Genomic DNA, 13262 nt, shown 5'->3' on the forward strand with positions numbered 1-13262 from the left:
TCAAGTCCAAAACTGAGAACCAGCTGTATTCTCCTGGAATAGTTATAAGCAGAGTATATGGATTAGGTACAACAGGGTGCAAATCTTGGACTATTTCATTAATAGCTCTCAAATCTTGAACAAAGTATTACTCTGTTGAGTTCGGCTCTTTGACGGGGAGGATAGGGGTGTTATATGGGGACCTGCAAGGTTTAATCAGTCTCCTCTTTTTAAAAATCTTCTCGAAAATTGGCTGTATTCCTTTTTGGGTCTCTCGTCTCAGAAAGTATTTTTTAAATTAGGTGTCCCAGCATTTTTACAAAATTTGTATTGACTGTGCATTCTCGGCCTTCCCAGGGGTGCCATCAGCCCACACTTCCTGCTTACCTTTTCATAGACTTCAGTGGGAAAAGGCTCTGTCTCCTTTTCAGAGGCATCCATGAGTGCCATGGCTAGCTCTGGCAAGACTCTAATATCAAGCTGACCTGCTGAAAAAGTTACTTGAGCGTTTAATTTACAGAGATTATCTCTACCCAGAAGAGGGATTGGACACACTGGGATATATAAAAAACTATGTTTCAGGGTATAGTCCCCAATTGGTATTCTAAAGGTTGTAAGACGGAGCAATTTTGTATTTCCCCAGACACTCCTGTGACAGTGGGGATGGACTGAGATGTTTTCTGTGCCACCCTGGTGTTCACCACAGAGTATGTGGCTCCTGTATCTATTAGAAAGTCAATTAATTTGTTCCCCACTGTCAAAGTTACTGGGGCTCCTGTGGGAAAATTTGAATCAGATGTCTCAAGTCCAAGGGAGCCCTGTGGTCTCTTCACTCATCATCAGAGTGTCCTCCTCTTTTTACTATTCGAGAGGCTCCCATCTTTCTTTTATTGTTATCTTTTTCTATTCTTTAACTTAGGGCAATTTTTCTTCCAATGACCTTCCTCCTTACAGTTAGCACATTGTTTCTTCCCCAATGGTGGCTTACCTCTCCTCTGCTTAAAAGCCTTCTGGGAATCCATTGCTACTGCCAGTAAGGTCGTGCTCTGCCTGCATCCTTTTACTTCTGTCCTTGTTCCCTGTTATTGGACATCTTAAAAGCAACATCTACTAACTGAGCACGGTTCATTCCAAATGCACCATCTAACTTTTGTAATTCTCTTCTTATATTTGGGTTACCTTGCCATTCTCATGTTTTCAGGGGCCTCAGGGTCAACATCTGTGTACTGCCCATAAGCTTGATAAACTCTTTCTAGAAATTCTGACGGGTTCTCATTGGGTTTTGGTGTATCTCTTGACTTTTGTTTAAGCTCTTTTGCCCAGGTACCCCTTTTGAAGGTCCACTAAGATACACTTCCTATAATGCTTTAGAAGCAGCATACCTCCATTGTTAGGATCCCAGTCAGGTTTAGCAATAGGAGTTGCCAGATTTGCTTTTGGAGTTTCATCTGGATTAGCTAGATAAATAAAGCTGGGATGCTTCTTCCCTAGCCTTGTCAATAACCATCCTTCTTTTATCCCCTGTGAGCATCAAATTCAAAAGAGTAGGAATGTCTGCCCAAGATGGATGGTAAGTGGCAAAGATGGAAAAGTTCAGTCATGTGGATTGGGTCCTCTCGATAGGTAGAGTTCTTGTTTTTCCAATTAAATAAATCTGAAGTTGAGAATGGCTTGTGCATCCATAGAAACCCAGTTGGTTGGTCATCTCCATTAAGGTCTCCTATGGCATATTGATGCAAGGCAAATTGCCCTGCTCCAGAAGTGGCTCCCAGTCCAAATTGGGTTTCCTACAGTGTGTTGGATGGTGATGCCAAGCCAGGCTCCTGTGCCCTGGGTGTTAACATAGAAACCCCTAATTGATCTCCACAAGGAGGGGAAACAGGAGGTGATGGATATACTGGTGGCATGGGCAGTTGGAGTTGCGTTGGTCAGCCAGTGGAGGAGTTGCGTTGGTCAGAAAGGGTTTAAGTTCTAAACAACATATCCTCACTCTCCCTCTTTCTCCCTCTCCCTATTGTAGAAGAGGTGTTTCCTTGACTTTCCTTTCAGATTGCTGCACCATAAGGCAGCAGCCGTCTGACTTTTCTTCCCGATATAATACCATAAATGCCTCTACCTATGGAATCTCATCATTTTTACCTGCACTTTCACGGAACAATTTTAATTGTGAGATCATATAATAATTAAATGAGCCATTGAAGGAGCACTGATTCCCTGATTCTAGCGTATATTGGGACCACACACCATTACAACAGGATATCATCTTTTTCATAATAGGCCCACAGCTATATCTTGCCCATTTATTTAGAATACAGCCCAAACGGCTTTCCTTAGGGACAGATGGAGTATTTCCCCTGTTGATAAGTTCAAGAATCACAAAACAGAAATTTAATACCAAAGGCATGAACAGACTCCATTATGAATGGACACAAAACCAAAAGCAAATGAACCAGTTCACAAAATCAGGTAAATTTAACAATTCCCCTTTTCAAAAAGGTACCCTGCAAATTGGCTTTTCCTTTAAAGGAAAAGCCCAAATTGAAAGGGGAATATGTTCCCAGCTATACACACTAGAGCAACTTACCCTACTATATGGAGCCCATCAGCTCCCAAATGTCAATTCCTTGCTCCAACTGCCAAGTGCTGGGGCAGCCCATGCCACTTCAGGAAAATTTGAAGGGAAGATCCTCAGGACAAATGTCCTGGCAGCTGCTGGGGCCTTTCCTGAAAATTCCCCAAGTGGGGCCAGCTCACTACGAGCAGCATGGCTCCTGGCTGGCTCACCAAAATTTGTTACTGAGCCCAAGTTAATTCTGCTCACCAAACAACAGGTCAATAAACCAAGAGACAAGTTGTTGGAGCAATGAGTGATGAGTTTAATTGGAAGGCTAGCAGACCAAGGAGATGGTAGACTAGAGTCTCCAAAAACCATCTCATCTCAGTCAGGATTCAGGGTCCTTTTATATACAATAGGAAGGGGGAAGGGGCTTTCAGTGGCACCAACCAATGGCAAAACAGGGCTATAAACTAGTTGCTGGTTGACAGTTGCTCACTTGGTTGGGTGGGAGGGGTCGTCCACTGGGGTGCCCTGACCAACTGCTGAGTGGGACTGTTATAGCTGGTGTCTGTCTCAATGGAGCATGCAGGCCAGAGCCAGGGAGGGAAAGGCCCCTTATGCCTTAGGTCCCATGTGGGACCACTGCTACAACACCACAGCACAGCCAGTGTAATGCGACTGCTTTTCACCAGCAGCTCAGGATCTCCAGAAATATATGCTATGTAAACTCCACAGATGACATTCTGAAAAGTAAAGGTGGAAGCAAAGGTGAAAGCAAAAAGTAAGATGGTGATAAGGTTTTTGAAATAATGGTGACTGCCGAAGAATCGATGCTTTTGAACTGTGGTGTTGGAGAAGACTCTTGAGAGTCCCTTGGACTGCAAGGAGGTCCAACCAGTCCATCCTAAAGGAGATCAGTCCTGGGTGTTCATTGGAGGGACTGATGCTAAAGCTGAAACTCCAATACTTTGGCCACCTCATGCGAAGAGCTGACTCACTGGAAAAGACCCTGATGCTGGGAGGGATTGGGGGAAGCAGGAGAAGGGGATGACAGAGAATGAGATGGCTGGATGGCATCACTGACTCGATGGACATGAGTTTGAGTGAACTCCGGGAGTTGGTGATGGACAGGGAGGCCTGGCGTCCTGCAATTCATGGGATCGCAAAGAGTCGGACACGACTGAGCGACTGAACTGTGGTTAAAAAAGATTGTTTATCAACGATAAAAGACTATTGACTCTAAGTTCAGTGCACCTTTTGCAGATTACCTCCTTTAGGGTTTGTGGCAACTCAAATCTGGCAACAACTTTGTACCTGAGTAGTAACTGTGGGTGACTGTGGGCAGCACTTACTCCTCCTGAACACTGTAAGGTCGAAACGGCCCAATGATGTTAAACAAAAGAACCCAAACACCAAACAGATAATGTAACAGGCTATAATGGCTGCGCACCCCCGGGCGGAACCCCAAGACCTACAGAGCGAGGTCAGGAAGTCCGCGCTGAACAAAGGCAAGAAGCAACTTATATAACTTTAGGCAAGATTTGAAATGGTGGTCTCTCATAGGTCAATTAGCCAGGGGGCAAGACCGGGTTGGTTGCCCCATCTGCTCAAGGTTGTGCTGACACAGCGGAATAGTTCTTGCTGTTTCTGGGCAGAATGCTGTTTCTGGACAGGAGGTTAGGAGGGGGAGGTTAGGAGAGGGTTGATCTCCACCAGGAACCCATACCTCAAGGACATTCTAGCCCTGGGGGAGGGAATGAGGGAAGAGAGCACAATAGTCAGCCTTTTTCCGCCAGTGAGAAGAAGAGAAGCGGGGAAGGGAAGAGGCTAAAATGGCCTCTGAGGTCCGACCTTACAAACACGTACCTCAAAACGGATATCTTTTCAACGATTTTTAAAGATAAATATATTAACATGATAGTTGCTGAGCCTATGGATTAAAACCACAGAGAAAGCAGTGTGAAACATTTATGCAACCCACCATTCCTGGTTGTAAGTCATACAGAAACATATTCTGGCAAATTTAGGCTAAAAAGGAATTTATTGGAAACTTTTGGAAAGCTTATAGAATTATAGGGAAGGCTGGAGAAACAGGTGCCAAAGATGCTTGGTGACAGGGTCTGCATGGGGCCTCATTGTGCTGACCTCGCCAACAAAAGACAAAGTCACAGTGACCCATGAAACTGATCACATTGCTTAAGCAACATCCTATTTTCACCGCTGGCACTTACTTTCCCAAGATTACCCGATCACCCTACCGTGGGACACCTCTGACTCTCTCAAGGCTACGTGACTGTCGAACTCCACTTTCAGGCTAAAGATAAACTAGCCACCCCACTTCAAGGGGACCGAGCTTCCCTCTGCTGGGTATAAGAAGGATTCACCAGAAGGGTGGGTTCTTTTCGAGAGTCAGTCACTCTTTCTTCGCTTTAATAAATCTCCTTTTCTTTGCCTAACTGCCCGGCTTGTTCTCTTCTTCTCCGCACTGGCCTTACAGTTGGGGAATCTTGGAGGCTTGAACTGGCATTAACGTTCTGGAAACTGCCACTGCCGCCACTTCTGAAAGGGCTGCCAATTTGCTGACACTGGATGCAGTAGGTTGCTGCCACCTGTGGCCGGTCCCTACACCAGGCAAACAGCTTCTTCCCGTGGTGAGGCTAAGGCGAGGGCCTGTCAATCCTGGCGAGGGGCGGGCCTCACTTCACCTCGCCACAGCCTTCCGCCCTTTAGTACCGGCATTAGGACCCGGCGTAGCACGGAATGCGGCTCGGGGGAGGGGCTAGGGGAGGTCTTCGCGCACGGCTGACGTAATCAGCCCGCGCCGGCAGTGGCCAGGGCTGTGGAGAAACACGTTCCTCGCTGGCCTCACCTCTAACCTACCATGGCGGCCCGCATACAGCAGTCTCCTCAGCCTGGCGGCGGGAAGCGTAAAGGCAAGGCTCAGTATGTGCAGGCCAAGCGGGCTCGGCGTTGGGATGGCGGTGGGCCTCGCCAGCTGGAGCCCGGGCTACAGGGCATTCTCATCACCTGTAACATGAACGAGCGCAAGTGCGTGGAGGAGGCCTATAGCCTGCTCAACGAATACGGCGACGACATGTATGGACCAGAAAAGGTACCAGTCCCAGGGAGGGCAGGCCTTTGAGGGAGAAGGGAAGGGTGGCAAGCTCGTTGCGGGAATTCGTCCGCCCGAGTGGTGGTGAGGAGGCGTGGCCTCGCCTAGGTATATTTCCCCCCGCCCCCCAATCCCTACCTGGTCTTGTGCTTGAAATGTTTGCACCTCTTTGTTTTCCTCCCCCATCGTTAATCACGGTGGCTTCCAGGTATAGACTGCTTCCTTCGGCTCAGGCGTTGTTTCTGAAACTCTGTCAGAAACATATTTTCTCATCGTAGCTTTGGGAAGTATTGCTCACCAGGACACTGGTTCAAGTTCACACGTCATTCGTACTTAAGGTTTTTGCCACCATTTGGAACCGTATGGCTGTAATGTACAGTGTTTGTTCTAAGCGGTAACATCTCTCAAATAGTGGTTTGGGTACTAGTGCTAGTTTCTTCTCAAATGCATATAAAAATGCATTTCAAGCAGTAAAAATATTTTATAACAATACCATATGAAATCTAGTTGTTCAATTTTGGAAATAATTATATTATTGGTTTAGGATTGGGACCAATACACACACATGCACACCCCAGGGAATTAAATGGAGGAGCGTAGTACAAAGGTTATTTAATTTAAATTCAGGTTAGGTACTGTCATTTACTAGCTCAGAGGATGAACATGTTATGAGCTACATGAAAAGAATGTTATAGGACTTTGGAAAGTTGGCTAAAAATATTGCATATGTACATAAAATAACATCCCTGTAAACAAAAAAAGCTCCATAAATGTGTAAGATTAGTGCCTGATTAGTAGCCACATTCATCACTAGTGGAGCAGAGAACTGGGCAAGTTTATGGCCTGTCTATGTGGATACCTTGAGCAAGTTCTTTAACTATTTCAGTAGTACAGGTGTAAAGGATTTTTAACTTCATAACTATTTGGTTTAATCTTATGAAAGGAGAGTGTCATATCAGGCACAGCATTATCTATTGATAGGGTTAAAGTCCACCCTGAAATGATTCATCTGGTGAGCACATTTCCCTCTGTCCCAGACTGTCAAGATGCTTTAGAAAACATTTTCAAATGATATGTATGGTAGTCTGAGGAAACTCCCTTCTTTCTCCACATTTTGGAGGAGGTGGCATCTAAATAAAAGCCTTTATTGTTAATATTGCATCTTTTGCCCCTGGGGGCGGGATTTACATAAATAGTTAATTAAGAGCTTTTAACATGAGCTGTTGTGGCATTTTTGCTCATTAATTTTATGCAAGCAGTTTGCAGACAAGGATCAGCAACCCTCTGAAAGTGAGGGAGAAGATGATGACGTGGAAGCTGCCTTGAAGAAAGAAGTTGGTGACATAAAGGCATCCACAGAGATGAGGCTAAGAAGATTCCAGTCAGTGGAGAGTGGAGCAAATAATTTAGTCTTCATCAGGACCCTTGGGATAGGTGTGTCTGACTAATACACTTTAAGATTATTGATCCTGTGATATCAGGACATCACCCTGTCTCTGAGAACACTGCCTCCAAAATGGCCTCTTGGGCATGGCTCAGTTAATCGTTTGATTGCATCTTGTCTGTGTTAGCACTGTGTTGGCACTAGGCATATGGAAAGGTGAAATGGGGTGGTGGGCTAGCATGGGCTTAGGAGTAGAAACCTGGGTTTGCCACTTCATTGTATTTAACTTTAGGCAAAACAAGAATACATGATTCTGTCTAAAAGGAGCAGATGCTACTCAGCTCTCCCAATTTGGAATGGCTCCAGACATCTGGGAATGTAGTCTGAGGAGAGCCAGATCTTCTGATTCTTCCAAAAGAAGTTGGAAATCTGGAGAAGTTTCTATGTTTTTAAATGTAGTTAACTAATTTAAAAATATTGAAAACACTGAACAGCCTCAAATAGAATTGTATGTAGTCAGGATGGTTCCTAAGGACTACATTATGATCTTGTGGCTCAGGGACAACTCTGAGGTCTGAAATCTAGACTTCTGTACAAACTTAGCTAATGGATTGATTAAATCTTAAGTGACTTGGAGATTTTTGTTTTGTTTTTGTAAAACATGTTCTATTTAATTTTTATTAGTTTGATTGTTGCTGCTGTTACAGGAAACAACAGTATGACGTTGTCATCAGATAAATCAGACATCACGAATAAATTAACTCCAGAGTCTTCATGAACAATTATTTTTGATAAAAACGGAGTTAAAGTATTAGATACAGTATTAATACAGAGTGCACCAAAGAAATGTTAGTTGGAAGAAATGATTGGTTAAACTTGCTTAAAATTCATTATGATAAGTTTTTCTAATCTATCATCAGTTTATGTCACTGCCAGTGAAAATTCTTTTTAGAGAGTTTGAAAAGTTTAAAATGTGTGAGGACTTGGAAACTTACCTGTTTGTTTTGTGCTGATTTTTTTCTTTTAGAACCTGAGAAATTGGTGCATCATATTCTCCAAGATATATACAAAACCAAGAAGAAGAAGACTCGGGTTATTCTACGAATGTTGCCTATCTCAGGCACATGCAAGGCTTTCTTAGAAGATATGAAAAAATATGCAGAAACATTTTTGGAACCGTGGTTTAAAGCTCCAAACAAAGGAACATTTCAGATTGTATACAAATCTCGGAATAACAGTCATATGAATAGAGAAGAAGTTATCAAAGAATTGGCAGGTATGTTTCTCTTAGTGATTTTGCAAAGATGTGCCATGGTAAATATTTGCTTTTAAGATTTTTTTTTTTTTTTAATATTTAGGGCTTATATTTTTGAGTGAGAGCAAGTATTTTAAAATGTCATTAAATAATATCAAGGCTAACTTTTCAGTATGTTGAGTATGAGATTATTTTTGGTAGTTAGATACTGAAGTCTTTTCCAAATCAGAATTGAATTTTCTTTGCGGAAAAAGGGCTTTTATTGACTTTCTCAGGATTTCATTTGTATTTATATATTGAAAGCATTCAGAGAATTTGATTGAAGTGCATGTAAAATAGTGGACTAGTATATGCATTTATATGTATAGTATAGAATAACACTACTAGCATATGTAGTGTTTCAACAACTACGTTTCTGATAAGGTTAGTTATAAATTTAACAGATTCTAAATAGGGGGAGGTGAAGATTGTTTTTGTATCCACCAAGCTTAATGGTATCTTTTTTTCTCTTGTTTTCCTTTTTGTTACAGGAATAGTAGGCAGCCTCAATTCAGAAAATAAAGTGGATCTTACCAATCCACAGTACACAGTGGTAGTAGAAATTATTAAAGCTGTCTGTTGCCTGAGTGTTGTGAAAGATTACATGTTGTTCAGAAAATACAATCTTCAGGAAGTGGTGAAGAGTGCTAAGGACTTGTCACAGCTTAACCCAAAGCAGGCAGCACAAACAGGAAATGGGAAAGAAGCTAAATTGGAATCTGGTGACAAATCAAGTCAAAATGATCCAGTCGAAGGAAAAAATAACCAACAAGTGGTACCAGAGAACAGTGAGGAGCTGGGTCCAACAGAATCAATATCTGAGACACATGTGGTGAATGAGGGGGTGGCTAAACCTGAACTTGCAAGTCAAGTAACAGAAGGATCTGAATCAAATGAAAATGATCTCTGATAGGAAAAGAAATCATTTGGTGTTGGAGGTGGATTTTTCACCTGCAGTTTTGTGAGATGTTGCTGGGATTCCATATAAAATTGTGACTAAAAATCCTGTTTTTGATATTGTGTTTTGCATAATTGTTTACTCACAGTAGTGGAGCAGCTCTGTTAATAGTTTTGTTAGAGGTCTGTCAACCCTATATGGCAGTGTGCAGTAGGCCCACGTGCATTTGGTTGGGTTAGAAGAGACTTTGGATAAATTGGTGAACACTCTTGTACAGAGCAGAGGGTGGTAGGGGAATGATGTTGGCATCTCCCTCCTGATTATCTTCCCCACTCTCCCCTTCTGCACTACCAGCTGACTTACAGGAGTGAACAGGCTCTGTGAAACCAAAACTCAAGAGGGAAATTTCCATTCTAAGAAAGGAATTTTTATGTATTGCAACTCAGTTGTCCCCTGCCAGTTTGTTGTAAACATGGGACAAACATGGGTTGTATAGGTTAGAAGTGAATTGTTTTGCTTTTTGGAATTTTTCTTGTTTTTATCCCAGTCCCCACCCCCATTTTTTTTGACAGCACCATAGGGCATGTGGGATCTTAGTTCCCAGACCAGGGATCCTACCCATAGCCCCTACAGTGGAAGCTATGCTAATTTTTATGTTTTAAATAACATTTGTTACAAACAGATGTGATGGTGCAGTGGTGCAAGTTTTGAAGGCAAGGTTTGAAAGAAAAATGTTCCATTCTAGGCATAGAATTACAGACATTTCTGATAAGGTTGGTTATAAAGAATGTGTCTTCTGAGTCACTGCAGTCTACTAGTGAGTGCAACAGGGATTCAAATTCTTTATACTGTAAGCTACTTTACAATGTAAAGGGATTTATAATCCAAGATGTTCCATTCCATTATATATCCTTTGTGAAATTCAACTTACAAACTGAACATTTGTTTTAGCAGTTGTAACTATAAATCATAGCCCCTTGACAAAGGTGATTATTTTAATGGCTTTGGAATACCAGGACAGTAAAACTTTTGTTCAAAAAAATCACATTCAGTGAAAATGTTTAGAAAGCAAATTATTTAGTGGTAGAATTTTTTCCAGAAAAGAAAAATTCACATAACTGATAAGAATCTAATAATACCAACATTTAGCTAGGTCAAGAAGGAGTATAAGAAATTGAAAAGACTTAACTGTCAGTATAATAAATTGACTTACGTGATGCTAAAGAGGTTTTGTATAAAAGCAGCAGCTTCTGTATGTAAGCTGATGATGAATCAACAGATTTCATGAATATTTGTCATGCTGTAGCATTTGTAGGATTTGTAAATGATCAGGAAATTCAAGAAAACTAAGTTACTAGGAGCCTCTCCAAACAATGGTCAATAAAATTTAGTAGGTCTTCATATCTGAAAACCCAGTGATCTGTCATCTGTACTGTTAGTGCCCATCAGTGGCTGGCTCCATGACAAGTTTTGCATCACTTTATTAAAAGAATATCCTGACTTTGGTAATTACAGCACATTGCTTTCTTCACAGTGTGAAGAAAAAACTTTGAGATATAAAAAGCGTGGAGATGAAGAAAGTTCTAAATAATGCTACAAAAGTGGTTAACTTAATTAAAGATACATTTATGTTTTTAAAACAAGAACCAACTAAAACCTGAATGAAGAGCATGTAAATCTCTTACATACAGAAATCCAATGCTTATCTGAGGAAGAGTTAGGATGTTTGAGCTGAAAGGTGAATTACCGGTAAGTTCTAAGTACAAGAAAACACTAGGCCAGATTTTGCTTTAAAGATGAAGAATGATGTAATTAGACATTTTTTCATTGCCAAGAACAAATGAGCTGTTTTTATGAGAGCCTGGAGAAAAATATTTGTTTCTTAAAAGTGACAGGAGTCTTGGATTAAAAGGAACTGACTCTTTGGAATAGTTACGTTGCATAAGGCACTCTCAGTTTATGTAGACACTTGGGTTTGAGAATGAAGAAAGCAACGTCTTGAGCCTTATTTAAACTCTTCTTGAAGAATTGCAAAACCAAATTAAATAGCATTTCCCCTCCTTTTCCCAACATTATGTGACTGGGTGAGGAACCCTTCAAAATCTCAGCCTGAGATTTTGTCATTGAGAGAAGAGGAAGAACTGAGAGTCCTATTCTCATGGTTGTGGTGGTGGATTTCTGTGAAACCTGAGTATCCTTCAGCTTGGTGCTCACGCACATAAAAACGTTGAAAGTTTTTCAGGGGTTCCTCTGGGGTAAAACTGAAAAAAGATAACAAAGAGGATTGCAAAATAAAATATCTGAATTGAGGATACTGAGAGGTTGTGAAATTAGCTTTTGGAGTTGGATTTATTTTTTAACAAGTTTGGCAGTATAAATGTTAAGTCTTCCTGTACCAATGGCTGTAGTTGTTTATTGGCTAGTGAACATGGAAATAATTTTTATCCTTCTAAGCTAATGATTCTGCAAGTTAACCAGACCAGAAGAATTTGGGATGGGGCAAAGAGAATAGCTTCCCAGGTGGCTCAGTGGCAAAGAATCCACCTGCCAATGCAGGAGGGACAGTAGACGCAGGTTCAATCCCTGGGTCAGGAATATCCCCTGGAGAAGGAAATGGCAAACCACTCCAGTGTTCTTGCCTGGAGAATTCCGTGGACTGGGGAGCCTGGTGGGCTACGGTTTATGGGGTTGCAAAGAGTCAGAGGTGAATGAACAGGCCAACCCATGCTATGTAAATAGAAAGGACCTTGCTAATGCAGATGAGGCTGGCACTTCCTTATATATCTGTAGAATGTTAACTCTTAATAAGTTGAAGTTACTTTGAAAGGATGATAAGAGCATTCTAAGTATCATTGAGGGAACGTGAATAATAGGATTTTGGTGCCTTCATCAGACTTTTTCCAAAACAAAGATACTTTTATTTTGATAGTGCAAGACTCTGGGGCTCTGGGAATAAAATTGGCTGTGTGCATACAATTGTATGGAACTAGGTTCGTTTTATTTTGTGATAGCTGCTACTTTACATAAAGATTTTGATTTAGTTTGTTTTTAATCCGCTTTTATATTTGTATTTGGTAAGGCCTGATGCTGGGAGGGATTGGGGGTGGGAGGAGACGGGGACGACAGAGAATGAGATGGCTGGATGGCATCACCGACTCGATGGACATGAGTTTGAGTGAACTCTGGGAGTTGGTGATGGACAGGGAAGCCTGGCGTGCTGTGATTCATGGGGTCGCAAAGAGTCGGACACGACTGAGTGACTGAAGTGTGACAAAAGCTTTTCTGCAAATACAAGGTAGTACTGTGTTCTGTTGGAATCTGAGTTCTGTTCTGTGGAATCTGAGTTCATTCATTGAAAGATTTATTTTCAAGTTTACCAATTGTTTTTTTCCACTAACGTTTGAGCATATTATTTTATATATGATGGGATTCCTAAAAAATTAGTTAAACTCCGCTTCAGTGTTGTGGTTTAGTAAACTTGTTTTGGTTTATGGAGGAAAGTGTTAAATTTGATATTTTAAAACATATTTCTCGATTAAACATGATTTCTGAATGTTGTTTTTACTTGTATTTTGCTTTTGACAGGCCAGATATTCAGCTTTTTATTTTTGATAGTTTCTAATGTTTTCAGAAAAATAAAAATAAATTAGTTCCCTAAAGACTAATGTTCTGTATCCCTACTTTTTCTTTCTGCCTCTTAGTAAAGCTCTTGCTTTATAATTATAAAGAAGTTTAATCATAAAAGATGTTTTTATGTCAAATTATGTATTAAAAGTCATGTGCATTGTCCCAAAAGATACAAATATTAGTTTCTCTTCAATAACTAAAAACTTTCAAGCATTTTATGTCTAATTCAAGTGTTAGATATTTTACAGTGAGTTTGCTTCAAAATGAAGTATATAGTACAGTACTTAATTAAGTTCATTTATTGACTTTTGAATTCTTTACAGTAGTATTTTAATTCACCTTAAAGAATTAGCATATAAAGATTTTAAGTAGAAGAAATTGTGTCTTGAGCATATCTCTTAGAATAGTTCT

The 13262-nt window shown here is 41.0% G+C and overlaps 1 protein-coding gene across 2 annotated transcripts; it reads left to right on the forward strand.

Moving 5' to 3' along the window:
• The first annotated feature begins 5351 nt into the window (after positions 1-5351).
• Positions 5352-12777, forward strand: THUMPD1 (THUMP domain 1 NAT10 acetyltransferase adaptor). 2 transcript variants are annotated; one of them, XM_055409608.2, is made up of 4 exons: positions 5352-5648; positions 6905-7082; positions 8060-8308; positions 8818-12777. In XM_055409608.2, the coding sequence occupies exons 1-4, from the start codon at positions 5418-5420 to the stop codon at positions 9234-9236; spliced, it is 1077 nt and encodes a 358-aa protein (XP_055265583.2). In that variant the 5' UTR covers positions 5352-5417; the 3' UTR covers positions 9237-12777. The 2 variants fall into 2 exon arrangements, with proteins under 2 accessions (XP_055265583.2, XP_055265584.2); XM_055409609.2 differs by having other exon boundaries at positions 6908-7082.
• Positions 12778-13262: the final 485 nt, after the last annotated feature.

Source organism: Moschus berezovskii, chromosome 27, assembly GCF_049115385.1.
Source record: "Moschus berezovskii isolate FMDL1 chromosome 27, NW_MosBer_1.0, whole genome shotgun sequence".
Taxonomy (NCBI): Eukaryota; Metazoa; Chordata; class Mammalia; order Artiodactyla; family Moschidae; genus Moschus; species Moschus berezovskii.

Bases quoted from the DNA above. Each gene is read 5' to 3' on its own strand.
- THUMPD1 (XM_055409608.2), top strand. From the start codon at position 5,418: ATGGCGGCCCGCATACAGCAGTCTCCTCAGCCTGGCGGCGGGAAGCGT. The intron at 5,649-6,904 runs GTACCAGTCCCA...ATTTTATGCAAG, and splicing joins ACATGTATGGACCAGAAAAG to CAGTTTGCAGACAAGGATCA. The intron at 8,309-8,817 runs GTATGTTTCTCT...TTTTTGTTACAG, and splicing joins AGTTATCAAAGAATTGGCAG to GAATAGTAGGCAGCCTCAAT.